At 44.4% G+C, this 19,868-nt stretch overlaps 1 protein-coding gene across 2 annotated transcripts in view; it reads right to left on the bottom strand.

The window, feature by feature from the left end:
- LTA4H (leukotriene A4 hydrolase) overlaps positions 1-19,868 on the bottom strand; it is a 260,821-nt gene that overhangs the window by 134,797 nt on the left and 106,156 nt on the right. For both annotated transcript variants that reach the window (XM_086952056.1, XM_086952055.1), the window contains exons 7-8: positions 10,439-10,511; positions 2,945-3,085 (exon numbers count right to left, since the gene is read on the bottom strand). In XM_086952056.1, the coding sequence (XP_086808182.1) occupies positions 2,945-3,085; positions 10,439-10,511 (214 nt within the window). The remainder of the gene's footprint in view (positions 1-2,944; positions 3,086-10,438; positions 10,512-19,868) is intronic.

Here is a 19,868-nt window from a genome sequence, read left to right as displayed (position 1 = left end):
GTTAGTGTTTAAGGGTGTTGGGGTATTTTAAGGAGTACGGGTGGGTTATGATTATGGGCTGCAGGGGTATTTAAAGGGAGCAGGGTGGGATTAGCACACAATATGAGACATGGCATGAAGGGCAGGACGTACCACACGCCCCCAGCGTTTGTCACGCCCCAGCACACGACCACAGCACAACGCAGACACGCCCACAAGGGACTACTTCGCTGGCACGGTTCTTTTACCTTTTAAATGTATATGGTGGGAGTCTGCATAGCCTATGTCCTTCTGCTGCAACTGCCCTTTCCAACGCTGTATTGGGTGTTGTGTTTGTTGCTGTGGTTCCTGAGATTACCCGCCTCAAAGGTTTTGGCTCTCTTTAATATATTAGTATAGATAATGAAGTACAAGCATTGGCATTGCCAATAGGTCTCGCCTTTGGAACCTTATAAGTATTTAGTTATGCAGCACAATATCCTTGGTGCAACAACATCAACTGCTAAAAACTTATAAGGTCCCAAATGCGAGACCTATTGGCTATGCCAATGCTTCTTTTTATTCTAACAATTAGTTTCTTTGGTAAACCCTAAAGGGATTTATCGACACAAGTGACTGCTAGCTTTCTAGATTCACCCATGCATTCCACACCGGTTTTCACCAAAAACTGAATTTAAGTTGAAAGCACAAACATTAGGAAAAAATAGCTACCTCTTAGAAAAAAAGCCAAAACTGGTAAAACAAAAATATTCGACATAGATCTGCATGTTCCAGCAAACTTGGAAGATGGGGATTTCAGCACAGAAAATCTTTCCTTTATGTAATTTTTAGTAAGGAAAAACGAGACATTTTGCAGAGCATTATTCTCCCATTTTCCTCAAAATACAAAAATGCAGCTATGTACCTAATGCGTGGAAAATAAATTATAGAGGCCTTAGTAAGAAACGAGCTCAAATAGCTAGAAAGTCAAAAAGGGATCAGCACTGAGCAACAAAATCCTCAGCAGTTAAGTGGTTAATGATCCTTTCCAAATAAGAGTAGCAGATCTGCTCAATAATCAATCCTGATCGAGAACAAGATCATCACGTTGCTGTAAAAAGAAGCTAACAGGCTGACGATACTTAAACAAAATATATATCCTAGTTGAAAAGCGGTGAGTTCTATGATGAGTCCCAAGAGCGTGTGCAGGAGGTGGGAAAAAGCACCCCGGAGGAGGGGCAAAAAGCAATCCGGAGTTGGGGCGGGCGAGGCAAAATGCAACCTGGAGGGGGGGCGGGAGGGGGGAATAAGCATCAGGGAAAAGGGGCAGCCAGGAGGGGGAATAAGCAGAGGGGGAATAAGCAACAGGGAGAAGGGGCGAGCGGGAGGGGGGGGGAAAGCAACAGGGAGAAGGGACGAGCGGGAGGGGGGAAAAAGCAACAGGGAGAAGGGACGGGCGGGGAGAGGAGAAAAAGCAACAGGGAGAAGGGACGGGAGGGGAAGAAAAGCAAAAGGGAGAAGGGGCTGGCGGGAGAGGGGACAAAGCAACAGGGGGAAGGGGCGGGCGGGAGAAGGGACAACGCAACAGGGGGAAGGGGCGAGCGGGAGAAGGGACAACGCAACAGGGAGAAGGGGCAAGCGGGAGTGGGAAAATGCAACAGGGAGATGGGGCGAGTGGGAGGGGGGGAAAATGCAACAGGGAGATGTGGCGAGAGGTAGGGGGGAAAATGAAACCGGGAGAAGGGGCGAGGAGGAGGGGGGAAAATGCAACAGGGAGAAGGGCCAAGTGGGAGGGGTGAAAAGGCAACAGGGAGAAGGGGCGAGTGGGAGGGGTGAAAAGGCAACAGGGAGAAGGGGCAAGCGGGAGGGGTGAAAAGGCAACAGGGAGAAGGGGCGAGCGGGAGGGGGAAAAAGCAACAGGGGGAAGGGGCAAGTCGGAATGGGCAAATGCATCAGGGAAAGGGGGATAAAGAAACAGGGAGAAGGGGCGGGAGGGGGGAAAAGCAACAGGGAGAAGGGGGCGGGGGGGTTGGAGAGAGGAAAGGAACAGCCAAAAAGCGGTGGGTGGGAGACCGGGAATAAGGTGCAGGGAGAAGGGGGAAGGAGGGGCCCGTGCAGGTAAGAACAGTGGGGCAGAACTCGACAGATCAGAGAAAATTAAATAAAATATTAATTTCCCCTCATCATCTGCCGAGTCCCCCCGCCCAACCGCTTTTACCTGCACAGGCCACTCCTGGCGGGAGAGGGGAATAAAGGAACAGTGAGAAGGGGCTAGAAACGAACAGGAAGAAGGGAGGGAACTGGGAGAATTTGGGAAAAAGCAACAGGGATAAGGGGCAGCATGTGGAGGGAAAAGCAACAGGAAGAAGGGGCAGGCGGGAGGAGGGAAAAGCAGGAGGGAGATGGGGCAGGCCGGACGTGGAGAAAGCAACAGAGAGAAGGGTCTGGCAAGAAGGAGAAACAGCAGCAGGGAAAAAGGGTAGGAGGGGCAAAAAGCAACAGGGAGAATGGGAAGGGGGTCAAGCAGTCCTGAAAAGGGGCAGGCAGAAAGAGAAAGAAGAAATAGTACCTCAATCACAGCATGAAAGGTTAATGGACACTAATTAGGATGAATTAATCTGTGTTTTGGCACACGCTCCAAAGAAAGAAGAGGAAGTTACACGTGGTTAATTAGGAGGCAGCAAGAAAGAGTGACTATGATGCCAATGAAGGGTAAGCAATGGGCGGGTGGGGAAATGAGCAAAATAGCAAGCCTCAAAACCCCTTGGGTAGCTAAAGAGAACGACGAGAGTGTGAAATTTAACAATGATAAATATGAAATGCCAAGCTCAATAATTAGATAATGGCAATCCTGGAAACCAAACTACAGTTGTATTACACATAATTTCTTTTACAATAACCTTTCATTTGACAAGCTCTTGAAAACATCTTAAGGCAAATATCTAAGTGTAAGCTTTAAATGGGCCATAATTTCTGCATAACTTACCAATAGAGTGGGAGTGACAAACGTCAAGCAAGGATTCTCCATGCCGCCATAAGGAAATGAGGGTGGAAGGACCAAGAGGTCGTACTGCCCCCACACATAAGGTCCAGCGAGGCTTTCAGCCACTTTCAACATAGCTTCTGCCTGAAAAGTAAATTTTTAAATTACATTGAGGTCTCATTTAGTTTGTCATTTTAATTACTTCCAAATAGAAATGTCGGGTTTAAATAAGTGTATAAGATGAGGGGTCTTTTGTTAGTTTACATCTAACTCATTCAACAAACAGAATGAACTGCAAACATATTTCAGGAAAAGACAAGCACTCAAATGACTTTCACCCCCCCCCCCCGCTTCCCAGAGAATTAATTTGTTATGGCCTTCTTAGTTGTTTACTTTGTAAAATAGGAATATGCAAGATGCTTTCAACACAAGCGCAAGATAAAAAGTATTTTACATTTTACTCAGAGTATTTCACTCATACAAATTTGCTGAGAAATTAGCCCTTTCTCAAAACCATCTGTAACTAACTGGCAACTGAGTTTAAGAAAGAGGACAATAGCTGCTATAATGAGATAGAGAAAGGAGCCCATCACACACAATAAATACACTGTCTGCCTCATTCCTCTATATGATTATGGAACTCCTCAGTGACTTGTGATATCCTTATCTCAAGTATGGGTGGGCACGCACTTGGGTGTCAGGGCTGTACAAATGCCAACTAGTTCCCCAGATTTTCAGTGTGTACTCCTAACCCCTCAAAATATGCAGCAGGTGGCCATACTAAATATTTATTCAAGGTCAACTACGAGTGGTCGGGAGTCTGTCGCAATTGATGTATTAAAAAATGTTATGCAGTGTTTTGACCCATCAATGGTTTTGGTCCTTGGAGGCGATTTCAATTGCCAGTTTGAGCCCCTTATGAGCCCAGAGCTGGGTGAACAGGATGATGATCAGTTCTGGCGCATTCCCGACCCACAGATCTCTTCTGTCAGGGCACGGACTCCATTGGTCCTGCAAATAAAATCACTCTCCCTTACAACGTCTATGCCGGCGTGCAATGGGCGGGTGGAGCCTGACAGACCAGGGTTAGTCACATTTAATAGGCTATCTCAAACTTCCATCATTGATTATATAATGATGGAAGCTAAATACTGGGACAGGTTGCTGGAATTTAGGGTTCACCCAAGACAAGATAGTGACCATAACGCCCTTGTTGTAACGTTGAAACCTGGGAGCTTCGGGCTGACTAATCCGGCGCCCGAAGTAACCAGTGCAATTCTGACTCTCATAATAGCTAATAATAGGCGAAGGGTAAAATGGCCCCATCTACAGGACTCCCCTACTAAACTGGCTAAAATATATAAGATAGCTTTACCATTGATCTCGGATATGGGCGACCTAGCCTCCCAGGGAAGAGCTGTGAAAATCCACAAGCAGTTGGTAGCTGAGCTAGTGGATGTGTTTTGCCCTGTGGGTGGGGCAAACCCGCCGCAGGCCAAGACACATCCCTGGTATGATGAGTCTTGTAGGAAGGCAAAGAAAGAACTGCTGGCTGTAATTAAAACTCAAGACAGAGTAGGCATAAAGAAATTCCGACTGCTCTACAGAAAGGCAATCATGGGGGGGTAAGAAGGATTGGGAGAAGATGTGGGAGGAGTTAGGATCCGCACTAAAACGCAAGGACCCAAAGTCATTCTGGGCTATTGTTGCAACGGGCATGAATGGGGCGGCCTGGCATGCACCCCAAATATAGCATCCTCAGTGTGGGAAGCTCACTTCGGAGCACTATATGCTGATATCAAGCCAGGGACTATAACTCTTACAAGCCCTAAATTATTCCAAGAGTCAGGATTGTTGGGGTGGGTTGACCTGGCTCAGGGGGAAGTTGTGGTGCCTCCTCGGCTGGATGCCCCGGGATCCCACCATGAGTATCGACTGGTGGGGACCATGGGCGGCGGGATTCAGTGAATGCCCTGGATGTATGCCATCTCGAATGGCACGAGGTTATCACTATGAAGGAGGATGAGTCAGCAATAGGAAGGTTACCCACCAACAAGGTCCCCGGGTTGGACAAACTGCCTGGAGATTTATTTCGCTCCGAACCTAAAATATGGGCTCCATATCTTGTTGTCCTATTTAACGAGGTCCTAGCGGGGGCTAATCTGCCAGGGACTTGGCTTGGGGCCGAGATTGTCCCAATCTATAAGAAATGGTGCCCGTTAATCCCATCCAACTATAGGCCCATTAGTCTTATTGATACAATGCAAAAGCTAATAGGCAGGATCATTCTGGATAGGATCTTGGGCTGGATGGAGGAAAATGAGATATTAACCACACTCCAGGCTGGGTTTAGGTAAGGCATTTCTACCCTGGACCAAATATTCCGCCTGCAGGTTTTATTTTGGAAGACGGCAAGTGTGGAGGGTGGCAGCCTCTACCTTGTCTTTGTTGACCTGCGGGCCGCCTTCAACCTGGTGCCCAAAGATAAGCTGTGGAAGGTCCTGGCAGATTTGGGTCTCCTGCCCTACCTACTGGCCATACTAACCAGATTATACACCGGCAATTATGCCCAGGTTAGGTGCGGGAGGCATGGGGACCTTTCTAAACGCTTTCCCGTCCTGAAGGGAGTAAGTCAGGGGTGCGTCCTGGCCCCAACGTTATTTAGTCTTTACATTAATGGCCTTATAGACCATTTATCTGGTGTACTAGACAATGACACTCCTAGATTAGCGACTGGGAGAGTGCCCGCTCTGATGTTTGCGGATGACACCTTGTTGTTATCCAAAACATCATTGGGCATTCAGTGTATTGTGGACGGCTTTGCAGCGTTTTGTGCTTCGTGGGGATTGGAGATAAACTTGGACAAGACCAAGTTCATGATCTTCAACCCCCCCGAAGCAGACACGCCCAAACCCTATCCTTAATGGTATTCCCAGAGAGAGGGTCAAGGCCTTTGTTTATCTTGGTTTCACTATAACCGAGGACTTTGATTGGGGCTCCCAAATTTCTAAATCTGCTCTTTAGCTAGCCCAAGTAACTGGGGTATCAGTAAAGTCCACAAAATATCTGACCTCAAACAGGCAGCTCCGGCTCTTGAAATATATCGACTCCAAGCGAGAACGGTCTCAATTTATGGTGCTGAACTTTCGGGCCACAAAAATACATCTAAACTCCTGATGGTGGAGCAAAATTTCATGAGGAATTTGGTAGGTTTACCTCCAAGTACACCACTTCTCCCTCTGCGATTGACCTGGGGTTGGAGTCAATAGAGGAGCTTGCAGCTGCCCGGCCAATGCTATATTGGAAGAGGTTGTGGTCAGTCCCAGAACTGCCCTCTTATAGAGCAGAGTTCATGGAGGTCTGGCCTTTTCTAAAAAGCAAAAACATCCCATGGCTGCTCCACATTAGGGCTCTCAGTACACGGATTGGTCTGCCACAGCTCTGGGAGACACCTGGGCTTTGTTGCCCGGTGAGGTCTAAATTGGAAATAGAAACACAGATGAGGAGAGAGAATTTACTGGCCCTACATAGATTGGCAACCCTGGGTAGGCTGTCAGCAGAGTTCCTCCTAGTAAAAATGGAACCTCGATTTGAGGAATTCTTAGATGTAATACACCCACCCTTAGCGAGGAAGTTGTATCTACAGCTAAGGCATGGCAGCATACCAGTCAGGGCATTTACTTGTAAATGGGCAAAATCAGATAAGGAAGCTTGTCCTGCATGTAACTATAAAAGAGAAGACGTCCCACATGTTATGCTCTTTTGTCCTGCGTATGCAATAAGGAAATGTTGGCTAGCCCCGCTTTGCAGGAACCTTGGATTTCGACATTTTGCACAGGCCTGTCGGATTTTAATTTCAGATACCCACCCCGCTATTGTTTTTGCTGTATCCCGTTTCCTATTTGGTATGTGGTGAAGAAGGCAAACTTTTTTATAATATACGAGATTGAGTATGAATTTTATACTGTTGTTCTTGATAACTTTGGAGTTTAATTCATCTTTTAGTAATTTGGCCGCTATTTATTGTCCCTAATGCACTGTGCTTTGTATGTATTTTTCAGTTTAAGAAATGTTTATTTGTTTAAAGAAAGTACAACACAAAAGATAATATAATAGTACAGTAGAACCAAGTGATATACATGTGATACATATGAAAAAGTAGTAAAAAAAAAATATATATATAACGGTTAATTTGTAACAGAAGAAATAAGAAGATAGAGAGATAGAAGAGATAGAAAGAGAAAAGAGGGGAAAGAAAGAAGAAGAAAAAGGAAAGGGTAAGAGAGAGTAAGAGAAGAAGAGAAATAGTAGATAGATAGGTCCAGAAATCAGAGATCTGATCTTCTTTGGCTCCCCTTCTCCAATTATCTCTCATCACCCCCTTCTCTCTGATTTCTGGACCTATCTATCTACTATTTCTTTGTATGTATTTTATCTGCACTTTTATGGTCTTCGACCGAAATAAAGTTATCAAATGAGAATGATATCCTTATGTATGGCACTGGGTACTTTATTCCATATATCCTGTACATTTAACTCCTTGATACTGCATCTGCAATTCCATCAGCGCTTGCGGTCTACCTCGGTTGAATGAAATCCTACAGGTTCAAACTTTAGTCTATTGTTTAGGAGGATGTTTTGGCAAGTTCTGTGGCATTTGTGAACTAGGTTTTGCATGTTTGAGGAGGCTGTTTGGTTCCTTTTGTTTGGGAGTTGCTTGTAGAAGTTACTCTCCATGTCCTACACGTTATGCAGAATTCCAAACATGCATTGTGCAATATTGCTTTACTTGCTGCAGAATTACAGTTTGTGTGTTCGCTTGTTACAGCCTTTCGCATGGTTTCTCAGCTGTTCAGTTGGAGACTGCTAGCTGGACAGCAGAGCTTGTGTATAGTAATGTAATGTGTACCTTTGCAGGTCCAGCCATTTTACAGATAGCTCACACAAATGAGGAGGACAATACACATCTGTGCGAGATTCAGAGTGGCTATCTTCTGTCTTGATTGAAGAAGGCACATGTTCTGCATGTAGAGAAGCCAGGGAGAGTTATTGCAAGCTACGAGTACCATGGCTGCCTTTGAGTTTAAATAGGTCTCCACCCTTCCTTTTTAAGTTTCCTGCAAGAACTGGTGATCTCCAAGGTGGAGAATTTGCATCACAGAGGTCTTTGTTTTGCCATCATCCGCTGTGTGAGTTCCAACACTGAAAGTCTCATTTGTGTGGTAACTCTGATGAATGGGTGGAATTTGGTTTTGAACTCTAAAATCAGCATGCCAGAGAAAGTTTGTAGGTTTGGCTGAGTTTCAAGTGATTTACTTTAAGACGAAAGGGTTATGAGTCTCATGAATAATAAGTGTGAACAAAGCTTAGAGTTGCTCGCTTAACAGCCATCCACAGCCTTCTGGGTTAAGTGATCACACATGTAAAACTTTCTCAAGGAACATCTTATGTTTAAGCGGCGAATGTTGTAAAAGGTGAAGAAAATAACCTACAGAAAGAGAAAACATTGAGACACGATCGACAGATCGGGAACGCGTTGGCTTCTTTTAGTAAAGACAGAGGGTGCAAGAAGGGCTAAATTAGCAGAGAAGGAAACATCCATCATGTTATGCGGAAGTATAAAGAAAGAAAAAGGAAACCTACGTTTTGGATTGTAAAAATACTCCAAGCACGCATAAGATGAGCATCAGGTCTTACTGAGGATTTGAGACAGAGGAAGGGAATGAAAAGGTGGACACAGATGCTAAACTAGAAGCAGTGGGCTTCGATACAATCACCCAATTAAAGGTTTTACCACTTGAAATAACACCACTGGGGGATCCTCGTTTGAGCAGAATTCAACAGGTTTTTTCTGTGGACTTTTCCACTCAGAAATTATGCCTACTTTTAACAGGCGAAATGAGAGAGTGAAAACTCTAAGGAGCAGCTTTTCTATACACCTCATGCCAAATTCAGGTGTAAATTCTTCCAGTTTCTGCATGAATTAGGAGAAAATCCATTTCTTGCTCAATGGGTGCCAGCTACGTTTGTGGAATATGTAGTGGCATAAATGTATAAAATGCCTCTAAGAGAGGATGACCAGATTAGGCCAGCTACTCGGAGATCAGCATTGGTGTCAAAATGGGAGACTGTCAGGCATACCTTCAATCTTGCAAAATAATGGTCTAAATTACATAAAGTAGAAATGTTGTTTGACATTTTGTTTTCATAACACGGCACTCGCAGCCTAGGTTTATTATTTTTGTAATTGTTTTTGTTCTTTTTACATCTTCGTAACACATTCACTCTTGTGGTTTCAAAATAATGTATTTGTCAGTCCAGGTTTCGGTGTAATGGCATAACCTCAAGGAATATGATCAGTTTGTAAAAATAAAAAATCTTAGATCGAGAAACCAGAACAGTTGCTTCAAATAATTGCCAACCAAAGTCTAACACGGCTGCCTCAACTCCTACTCATATCTACATTGATCTGTTTGGACAAAACTCACTGCACCGTGTGAATGTTTCAGAGATTAAAAAACAGAAACTTTAAAATCTTTTACTGCATTTACAGCTAAAATGGATGTTAAGTCCAATAGCATGAGAGCTATGGAACTATGTTTAATATAGCCTTATAGCTGGCTGTAGCAGGCTATACCAGCCATTAAAAGCCCACTCCAGCATTAAAGGCCTGAGTCAAACCCTTTAATGGCCAATATAGCCCACTATGGCAGGCTATTAGAACATCCCACCCATTGAGGGCAGAATGTTCTAATTAGAAAAAACAAAGGCCGCAGAGCTCAAGGGAGTTGAAATCTGAGGATGGGATGCCTTTTGTTTCACCTTGTTTGCTGTCTTTTCTCAACTGCTAACAGCCACACGCAGGGCCACGGCTGGCTGGTGGTACATTCACAGCGATAGCTGTGAAAGGGGGCTTAAGTTAACCCCTGGTTCTCCCTGGCCTCGGCTAAACTGCCTTTTCTCATTTAGCAGTCAGCCGAGTCAGGGAGACCCAGGAGCTGAGCAGCATTCCCCCCCCCCCCCCTCCTTGCAAGTCTCCAGTGACACTGAGCTACACAGGAGGCTAGAATCTCCAGTGTGCCCTACAGCTCAGCCTCTGACTTTAGCTTTCCCCTGCCTACTCCATATATTTTTGAGAGGCGGAGAAAGAGTTTGAGGCTTTGTATTAGAACATTGAAATGTTGTGAGCAGTGTGCCTATACCAGTTTTATATAGGTCTCTGCTGCTCCATTGTCTTCTATGGAGGTCTCAACATTCCAATGTTCTAATATTTACCTACAACAGTAAATGTCATTTTGCTAAAAAAAACTATTGTAGGGTTGAGACTCCACAGAGATTACTCATTGCCTTAAGAGTGCCCAGCAGTTCTCTTCTCTAGAATGTAAAAACATTTGAACACAGTTTTTAGTCAAACAGTGAGTAAACCTAGGTTGTGATAACCAGTTTTATGCAAAGAAGTGTATAAATACTGGACACAATTTTGCTTTGTTGACCAACCTCTGCAAATTCATAGGCAGCCTCATCCACCAGCTCACTCTCAGACCACACTAACGTCCTTGGTCCGATCTTTCTGTAGGATAACAAAATACAATGATTTACAGCATACAATCACACAAACATTAGAATGAAAATTCTGAAGCGCTCTAAAAATCAGAAAAAGATGGCTAAATCCAAAACAATAATAGAACCTTAAAAATGCTTCCCTGAACGCTTTCATATTTACAGGTCTCCAAAACATTAAACAACATTTTGCTGAAATATTAACCCCAGATGAAACATTCCAAAACAGAATGCAATCTCTTACCATGCTAATTTTGTGCTGCAAGGAAGAAAGAAAATTGCAGAGCCACCTTAAATTCTGCTCTGTCAGCAAACATTTGACCACCTGCAATGTATGTTTAACAGTTACATGGTTCCTTTAGTCTGCTTGGGGCTTCAAGCGAGCAGAGAATAGCCTTTTTTCTCAAATACGTATTGAGTTTTTCAGTTACATACAGGCAACATGTCAGCAAATGTAAGCATCAACAACACCAATCTCCTACCTGGTCTCTCCTGCCCCCCCCCACCTTCTATTATATTCATAATTGCTCACACTGTATATTGAAAAACTGTTACACCATGGTATGGCCATTATTTCTCCATTATATGCTAAAATTAACAGGATTGTCCATGGCTAGCTCGATTTCAATCTATCAGGAGATTTATAAGGCACAACAGCTACTGTAAGTGTCCCGGGGTTAAGAAACTGCAACAGTTCGTCCCGTTCACAAAGTACTTCCCTTCAAAAATCCAGATCGAACAGCCAAGACTTCATTGCATTCCTGAGAATATTGACCTCCCCCCCCCCCCGAAACTTGCAGCAATAGAGCCTGAGCTGATTCCGTGCTTGAGCCGCAAAATAAGATAGTTGTGCCCCTTCCCCCCCCCTTTTTTTTAGATAATCCTCAAAACCGACAATAGATTGGAATCTGACGAACGAGTGACCTAGTCAGTTGATAGTGTTGTAATACCGTCAACAGATTTCCTTCTAGTCTTGTGATATTAGTCCAGGTTCGATTACTTATATTGTACAGATATTAAAGCATATTGGCTCCATTGTTCACAATTTCCATCTTTCTCTCGAGCTTTCTCTGTCATCTTCTCGATATTCAACATCCACAGATCTTAGCGCTTTTGAGAAAAGGCCAGGGGGGTTAAAGATTAATAAAGTTTAAAAATCCACCACACTCCAGGTATGGTGGATTTGAATGTCCGCCATCTGTCCAAATTAAAGGGATACCTGGAGAGTGTGGTGGATTTTTAATCTTTAACCCATCTGGCCTTTTCTTAAAAGCGCTCCCTGAAATACGGTCGAGCCCACCCTGGCCTTTAGGAGCCAGGGTGAACCGGATGAGGAAGCATGACACGATTGGAGTGTGTGAGGGTTACAATACATAGAGGTATTGCTCCCAGTACTGGTAGAAGCATAATATCACTCCTCTGACAAAAAACTGTGCCTATATTCAATATTTCAGTTTCTTTTGGGCAGGATACCTATTGATATTGAGTGTTTCTTGTTCCCCCGCGTGTAGCTCCACTAGTTAGCCCTCATTTGTATACTGGACCACTGTGTGGCATCAAGTCCTAGCCCCAGTTCCTTTTCCCAGGCAATATGAAATGGTAGCTTTTAAGGTTTTCCTACTGGACATTAAGATGACAAATGTGTGATCTAATATATTTCTCATTATCGGTATATGATCTTTGTGCCTAAGCATTCTTGCCAAAGGGCATTTTGCTGCCTGCACTGAGGTGCCCAATTAAACAACATAGGTGATGGGAAGGGGATCTGGGGTACCACTAAAAAAGGGAGGGCAGCAATCAGCAGGCAATCACAGTCATCAACAGTGAGGGAATTGCTGCTTGTGTCACTCCTCTAATTTGAGGGTTTAGTACACAATGTTTTACTTTGGTACATCTATTATGTTACGGTTTTGGAAACCTAAATTGGACCTGCACCGGCTCAAAGAGCTTGATCACCCTGGCACTAAAAAAAATCTGTATTTTGCACTCCCTTCCACCCAGCTCCGGAAGAACTGCCAATCTTTCCCTGGTATAAAATCTTTATTCCTCACAGTGGGGTGAAGGGTGACCAACTTGGCCCCTACTGCATCCCAAACTCTCAATGTGGCACTTTGTGACAGGTGAAATATACAGCAGTGGATTTCTAAATGTCCTGGGGGAACACAATATTTCCCATAAATAGCCTCCCCCCAGTGTATGTTCTATTCTAAGGAAAGTTATTCCAGTCCCCTCCCCGTCTACTCCAAAGCTATCTCAGGTAGATGCCTGGTAATATCTAAGCAAAATGGGACCTCCCCAAACCTCCTTGCTTAAATGGGCAAAGGAAAATGCCACTTACCAGTATGCATCAGTTCTTGGCATGTAGAGCTGCAGAGTAGTATACTATGTATTAGATCGCCATCTGGGGTTGGGCTTGGATGGTTGCACCTTGTTGTGGTCTTGGAAGAAGTCTTTGGCTTCACAAGATAGGAGACGCCTCCCTTGGACGATAGTGCGCATGGGCATCAACTCCATCCGTAGATTGTTTTTTGCCATGATGGAGTTAGTAGAAAAGAAAAATGTCCTTGTGTATATCTATGTAAGATAGTACTGGACAGAAACAGGTTCTGGGGAGGCGGGTGGGCGTGTATTACTCTGCAGCTCTACATGCCAAAAACAGATGCGTGACGATTTGAACCCGTGTTTTCAACATTGTCGTAAATACATAATTTTGGTATCAGTGAACCGCAAATGATCCATTTAGCATATCCTGGTGTTTTCGCTATGCTACGAGCAAGAGCACTCCTGTTACGAGCACATTTCTGATCTACCCATGGCATCCATCTTAGATCATGGAAGCCATTTTGTGTTTCTTGCCCTCACGTAGACAATGGACACGCAGTGACCTCTTTCACTTAAGGACACGTAAGCTTTAGCCGGAGATTCACCTTGCTAGTGACACGTGCACCTTAGAACAGAACACGCCATGGCTGCATGACTCGACAGAAACTGCCTCCTCTGCCCGAGGCCAGTCCTGCTATACTGGTTCTCGTATTCGTTGGCCTGATCATGATTAGGCGGCCGAAGCTGGTAGCCTTGCCCATTTACGACCCACAAACATCTCTTATCCTGCTTTTCTATCTTCTGCACCTGGCTCTGCTCCTTTCCTTCTGGGCCTTTATTAGGGGGAGGTAACGAAATTTACGATGAGGCGGTCCGGCTCTTGAATGAAAAGTTGACATGGGATTATGATGGAACAGTGGGAACCCCTCGTTCGTAATGTTTTGACATCAGATAATGTTGACGATTCCTGTGCAACGCCAAATATTTATTGTTTAGGACACAAAGGTTTAGGAATGTACTAACATGTAAAGAATTTGCCCGAAGCCCAATATTCAGTATATAAGGAGCAACCCTTTTTGTACAAATCGAACAGGCTCCTAGATTCTGCCCGTGTGTAGTTTCTGTGACTTCTGTGTCCCTGCAGTAATAAACCTTTGGTCTTTGACGCCACCATCGAGAAGCCAGTGTTTCTGTTTATTTGTGCACCGAGACAGGTAGAACTCCGGGGTCTTCGGGTGTTAACCCTGACACCTCTGGACGGAACCAAAAAGTCCAGAACTCCAATTGGCGCCCAACGTAGGGCGACGTCATTCGGTACCGGTCCAAAAGCCTGAAGAGTTCGAGAAGCTTCGTGTGAAGATTCCTGAGGGAGGCGCCCCACTTCATCGATCCCGGCATATCGCAAAAGTGGCCCGACGATCTCTTCCACGAGGGTTCCCGTTCGGACGGCTGCAGTGGTCCGTTGCCTTGACCGTCGCCCTGTCTTGGACCCGAGGTGCAGTCCTTAGTACGGCGAGACAAGACGCGTTTCTCCTTGGTGACGTCTTCAGTACCTCAGTTAAGTATTAAGTGGTTGCTAGCTGGTTATTTTGTAAGGGTTGTTCCTGTTTGGATAAAATCCTTTTAGTTCTTGGCTTGGTTTGGTTTCGTAAGATTATCACTGGTTGTTCTAGTTACGATAATCATTTGGTTTAGTTTTGGGTATCGATACATTTGTTCGCTTTGGTAGGCCTAAGTTCTTGGTTCGAGTGCGCACCTTTGTTCGTGTTTTTGTCTGTTCTGTGTTCCTGGTTATAAAATGGTAAGTCGGAAAAATTGTATGTTGTCGTGTTTTGGTTGCAACAGTGATTCCCGGTTGGAGGATTCATGTCTGGTTCCTCCGATTGGAACTCCTCTTTATGATCTATATTGTAAGTTTGGAGTGGGTCCTATATCTTATAATGAGGTGTGGGTCCGATATACGGAGAAAGACGGTGTCCTTAGTTGGCCACTGCATGGTAGTTTTGAACCCCAAGTTATTGATAATTTAGAAATGAAATTGTTTAAGAAGAAAGCCCGGCCGGCAATATTTGATTCTCTTCGTTATTGGCGAAAAGAATCTAAACAGAGAGAAATTAAAAAGTTGAAGAAAGAACAGAAAGAGCAAGAGTTGACTTTAGAACAGTCTGCTAAGCAGCTGCAACTCAACAAGTCTGAGAAAGCAATGGAGGTGGCCAATAGAGAGCGTAATTTAGCGATAGACAAGTGCTATCCTGCTTTGCCATCGAGTACAGCTAAGATAGTAGAGGACCCCGAAAATGATCCTCTGTTGTCTTACTTGTTACGGTCACCCACCCGGTAGCAAACAAGGTGCTACGGCTCCACCTTTACCGGTTGCTGGACAGCCTGGTATTCCTGCTCCTGCTCCCCAGAATCAAGCTCCTGTACCTCCTGTGGCCAATGTTAATGTTCCTTCGGCACCCCCTCTTCCAGGGTTGCCGGCTTCTCTACCTATACCTGTACCGCTTACACCTGCGGTTTCACAAGCTACTTTGCCTGCTATTCCTACTGTTCCTGTTCCATCTGTTCCAACTGCTACTTTATTCTCTGCTTCTGCTAGTGTTATGACTCCACTTTCTGTTCGTCGGAGAATCACTGATTCTGTCTCTAATATTCTATCTCCCTTCTATAAAACTCTGATTAAGACTCCTACCTCTGACTCTGTGCAGAGACGTAGTCAGCTTCCCAGTACTGAAGAACGGGGAATATTAGATTCCACAGCTCTTAGATGGATTTCGAAAAGTGGAAGATATAGTACTAGAGATGTATTAGATACATTTATGCAGTGGAATGAACCAACACAACGATATGTGTTCGACGAAATGTGCTCTCTTTTGCGTGAGGAATTGGAAGAGGATGACTGAGTCAAATTTAGAAGAATTAATTAATGTTCAGAAAGAATTTGCTGCAGGTATGATAGTTGGTCAAAATATAAAAGAAGCGATGGAACTGATTTTAAGTTATAGGAATGATCCATCCCTTCGTTCACCGAGAGAGTTAGAGAAACGTAGTACGAAGCAGAATCGCCAATATCCAATGAGGGAGGTTCCTCCAATTTGGCGCGAAGCTGTACCAGCTGACGTACTGAATGGTATTGCTGCTGCTCCGGCCCAGTTCCAGAGAGTGTGGATACACATTCCGTGGAAGCGAGCCGAAGTGTTAGCAGTGAAACAAGCCTTGCCTGACCCGCGTAAGAATCCAGACGGATATTACAAGGAGTTAGCACAGACAGTTGAAGCTTGTGTAATGAATTTAGCGGACATTGACATGTTATTTGGGAATGTAGTTCCGCAACCAATTTGGGCTAAAATTCGTAAAGAAAATCATCCAGTTGCTCTAGGTGGTGATTGGGCAGCTATAATTGCAGCGGATGGTCAGCAAATAGGTGGTTCCAAACCCGAACCTCTAATTGCTAATTTACCAGGTAGAATAATTGACTTAATGAAGACCTTGATGCCAGCATTGCGCGTTAACTGGGACAAGTTGTCCGCATGTAGGCAAAAGAAGGACGAAAGTGTTTCCGACTTTTTCACAAGGTTTGAAGAGAATTTCGTGGATCATAGTGGTCAGGATATGAGTACGGAAGGAGGACAGAGACTATTCGTTGATAAATTTGCACACAATCTGTTGCCAGAGCTTAGTAATAAATTGAAAGATTCCGAGAGTGCGTGGGCTATCTCTACGACTGCGCAAATACTTGCGACTGCCCAGTACTATGAAAATAGGGATAAAGAGGAGAAGGAAAAGTCAGAGAAGAAGACAAAAGATTTAAAAACTAAAGTTCTTTTACAGCAAGCATATCCGCCTCGCACGAATCAGACTAATACGCAGCAAGGGTCATATCAAAGGACAGATTATAATTCTCAGAGACCGCAATACCAATGGAATCAGTGTGCATATTGTAATAAAGAAGGTCATTATAAAAATGAATGTCCAGTTTTAGCTCAGAGTAACGCTGCAGCAGCTCAGAGAGGTCGTGGTGGTTTTGTGCAAAATTCTAGGGGTCGAGGACGAGGTGCTATGCCTCCACAAACGAATGATCGTCCTTCTAATCATTTTGATCAGCGAAATGGACAGTCTGCTCAACAAAATAGATCTCAACAGTATCATGTTGAAGACTATTGTGAAACTGGTGAAGGATTTCAGCAAAGTGAGTACTAGGACAGCCATGGACAAAGAGAGGGAGTAGTATCAGTTCCAGTAGATCAGAGTGGGCCTTATGTCGCAGTAGCAACATCAGGTGTAGTCGAACCGTTTCTGTTGGATACTGGTGCAGCACAAAGTCTATCATACATGAGAAACTCCCTGGCGCACCTTTGTCTGGCTTAACAAATGTTTCTGTAGGTTTTTCAGGCGCCCCTGTTTACAACCCCGTATCTGGTCCTTTGTCTATTTCTGTTGGACCCCGTCAATTGAAAGCACCCTTGATTTTGACGACTGGTTGTAATGAAAATCTGCTTGGTTTAGACTTGTTAAAACGACTATATGCGACATTGTACTGTTCTCCGGAAGGAGTACAGCTTACGTTGGGTAAAAGAATCACCTCTCCAATGTACTTGTCGATGGATGCGCTCCCACCAGAGCTGCGTTCTCTCCCTGATACTCTTTGGGCGACTGGTCCTAACGATGTAGGTCTTTTAGAAATTCCACCATATGTAGTCACTTTGAAAGCGAATGTCAAATTTCCACGAATCCCACAATACAAAATCTCTAGTGAAGGTGAACGCGCACTTTTATTAATTGTGCAAGACTTAATCAAGAAAGGTGTAGTAGAAGAAACTAGAGGAAATGTCTGTAACAGTCCTGTCTTGCCAATTCTGAAACGTACTGATCCTTCAAAGCCTCCAGTCTATAGATTTGTAATAGATCTTAGGGAGGTTAACAAGATTGTGATTCCACAGTTTCCTGTGGTTCCAGACATAACTGCATTGTTAACGTTGATTCCTGCAACAGCCATATGGTTTTCAGTTATCGACTTGAAGAACGCCTTTTTCAGCATTCCGATAGCCGAGGAAAGCAGGGATATTTTCGGCTTCTCTTTAGGAGGTCGAAGCTTCAGGTTTAAACGTGCTCCACAAGGGTATTGTGAGAGTCCGTCCATTTACAGCCAGGCATTAAAAAGTCAGTTAGATTCATTTGTACTTCCTCCTGGTTCTGCTTTAGTGCAATATGTAGATGATCTTCTAGTGACCGCCGATGACAAGGAAACTTGCAAAGCAGCTACAATTTCCTTATTGCATCATTTGTCTAATTTGAATCACAAGGTGTCACCTTCGAAAATGCAATACTGTTGCCAAGAAGTGACCTACCTAGGTCATCTCTTGTCAAAGGAGGGAAGGAAGTTGACCCCAGAGAGAATAAAAGCAATTACGCAAATGAATGTTCCTAGCACACAGAGAGAAGTACGTGCCTTTTTAGGTATTACCTCATACTGTAGGCAGTGGATCCCAAATTTTTCTCTTTTGGCAAAACCGTTGGTAGCTTTGACTGGGAAAAATGTTCCAAGTCCAATGCCATGGTCTGCCGAATGTCAGGAGAGTTTTTCTGAGTTACGAAATGCATTGTGTTCAGCTCCTGTGTTGGGTACACCTGACTACAGTAAGCCATTCACGCTCTATGTTCACGAGAGAGAAGGTTGCGCGTTGAGTGTTCTGACACAGAGATTTGGTGATAAACAACGCCCTTGTGCGTATTTCTCATCAACATTAGATCCGGTAGCTAGAGCGTTGCCTAGTTGTTTGAGAGCTACAGCGGCAGCTGTGGCTTCCATTCGACAATCTGCTGGTTTGGTGATGAACAACATGCTAGTGGTCATGGTTCCTTATGCTGTGGACACACTCATGAACCGAACCAAGACGCAACATCTTACCAGTGCTAGGTTATTTGGCTACGAGCTGACACTGCTAGCGAGTCATATTTAGATCAAAAGATGCAACGTATTGAATCCAGCAACATTGTTGCCGACTAGTCAAGAGTCGAGCGATTCCGAACCTCATGACTGTTGCTTCAGAACCGAGGAAGAGACAAAAGGACGAATTGATCTTAAAGATACTCCGTTGTCAGATCCAGATGGCACGTTGTATGTTGATGGGTCCTGCTTTAAGTTGGAGAATGGTGATGTGACTGCTGCCTATGCAGTAACGACTTTGAGTACGATTGTGGAGACTGCAAGAGTGAGTCAGAATTCTGCCCAAGCTGCGGAATTAATTGCGCTAACGAGAGCGTGTGTTTTAGCTAAGGGAAAGAGAGTGAATGTGTTCACAGATAGTCAGTACGCGTTCGGCGTGGCCCATAGTTTTGGCCGTTTGTGGAAAGAGAGAGGTTTCATTACGTCCCATGGGACTAAGATTCAACATGGTCAGCTAGTTAACGACTTGTTGGAATCTCTAACCTTGCCGACTGAAGTTGCGATTGTCAAGTGCAGCGCTCATAAAGCAATCACGGATGATGTTGGTCGTGGGAATGCTTTTGCTGATGAGACTGCTAAACAGACAGCTAGAAATATGATGAGTAGAATGTATGTTGCTACGTCTGCAAGATGGATTTCTGAGTCTGGAATGTGTGAGGACACAGTGGAAAGTGTGAAAGAAATTCAGAAGGAGGCGACTGAGGAGGAAAAGCTTGCATGGAAAGAGAGTACGGGTAAATTGGACTCGAGTGGGTGTTGGATTGATTTGTCGGAACAACAGCGTTGGATGTTGCCTGATGCGTATGTGCTTGCAGTAGTAACGATGGCGCATGGAGCAGCGCATATCAGTTCTAAAGGGATTTGTAAGATGTTGGCTCCAGTCTGGAAGAATGATGGGATTAGTAAATGTGCAGAGAGAGTGGTGAGAAATTGCATGGTATGCCTGATGCATAATCCTGGCAAGGGAATCCCCACAGCCGCTGGTCACTAAGCTCCTCCTTCTTGCCCCTTTGAAGTGATTCAGTTAGACTTCATTCACATGGATCGTTGCAACAATCTAAAGTACGTCCTAGTGGTAGTTTGTGCTTTTTCCAGATG

Source organism: Lissotriton vulgaris, unplaced genomic scaffold (assembly GCF_964263255.1).
Source record: "Lissotriton vulgaris unplaced genomic scaffold, aLisVul1.2 SCAFFOLD_1587, whole genome shotgun sequence".
Taxonomy (NCBI): Eukaryota; Metazoa; Chordata; class Amphibia; order Caudata; family Salamandridae; genus Lissotriton; species Lissotriton vulgaris.
Note: the sequence above shows the minus strand (reverse complement) of the source record. Positions and strands in the feature narration are given on the sequence as shown.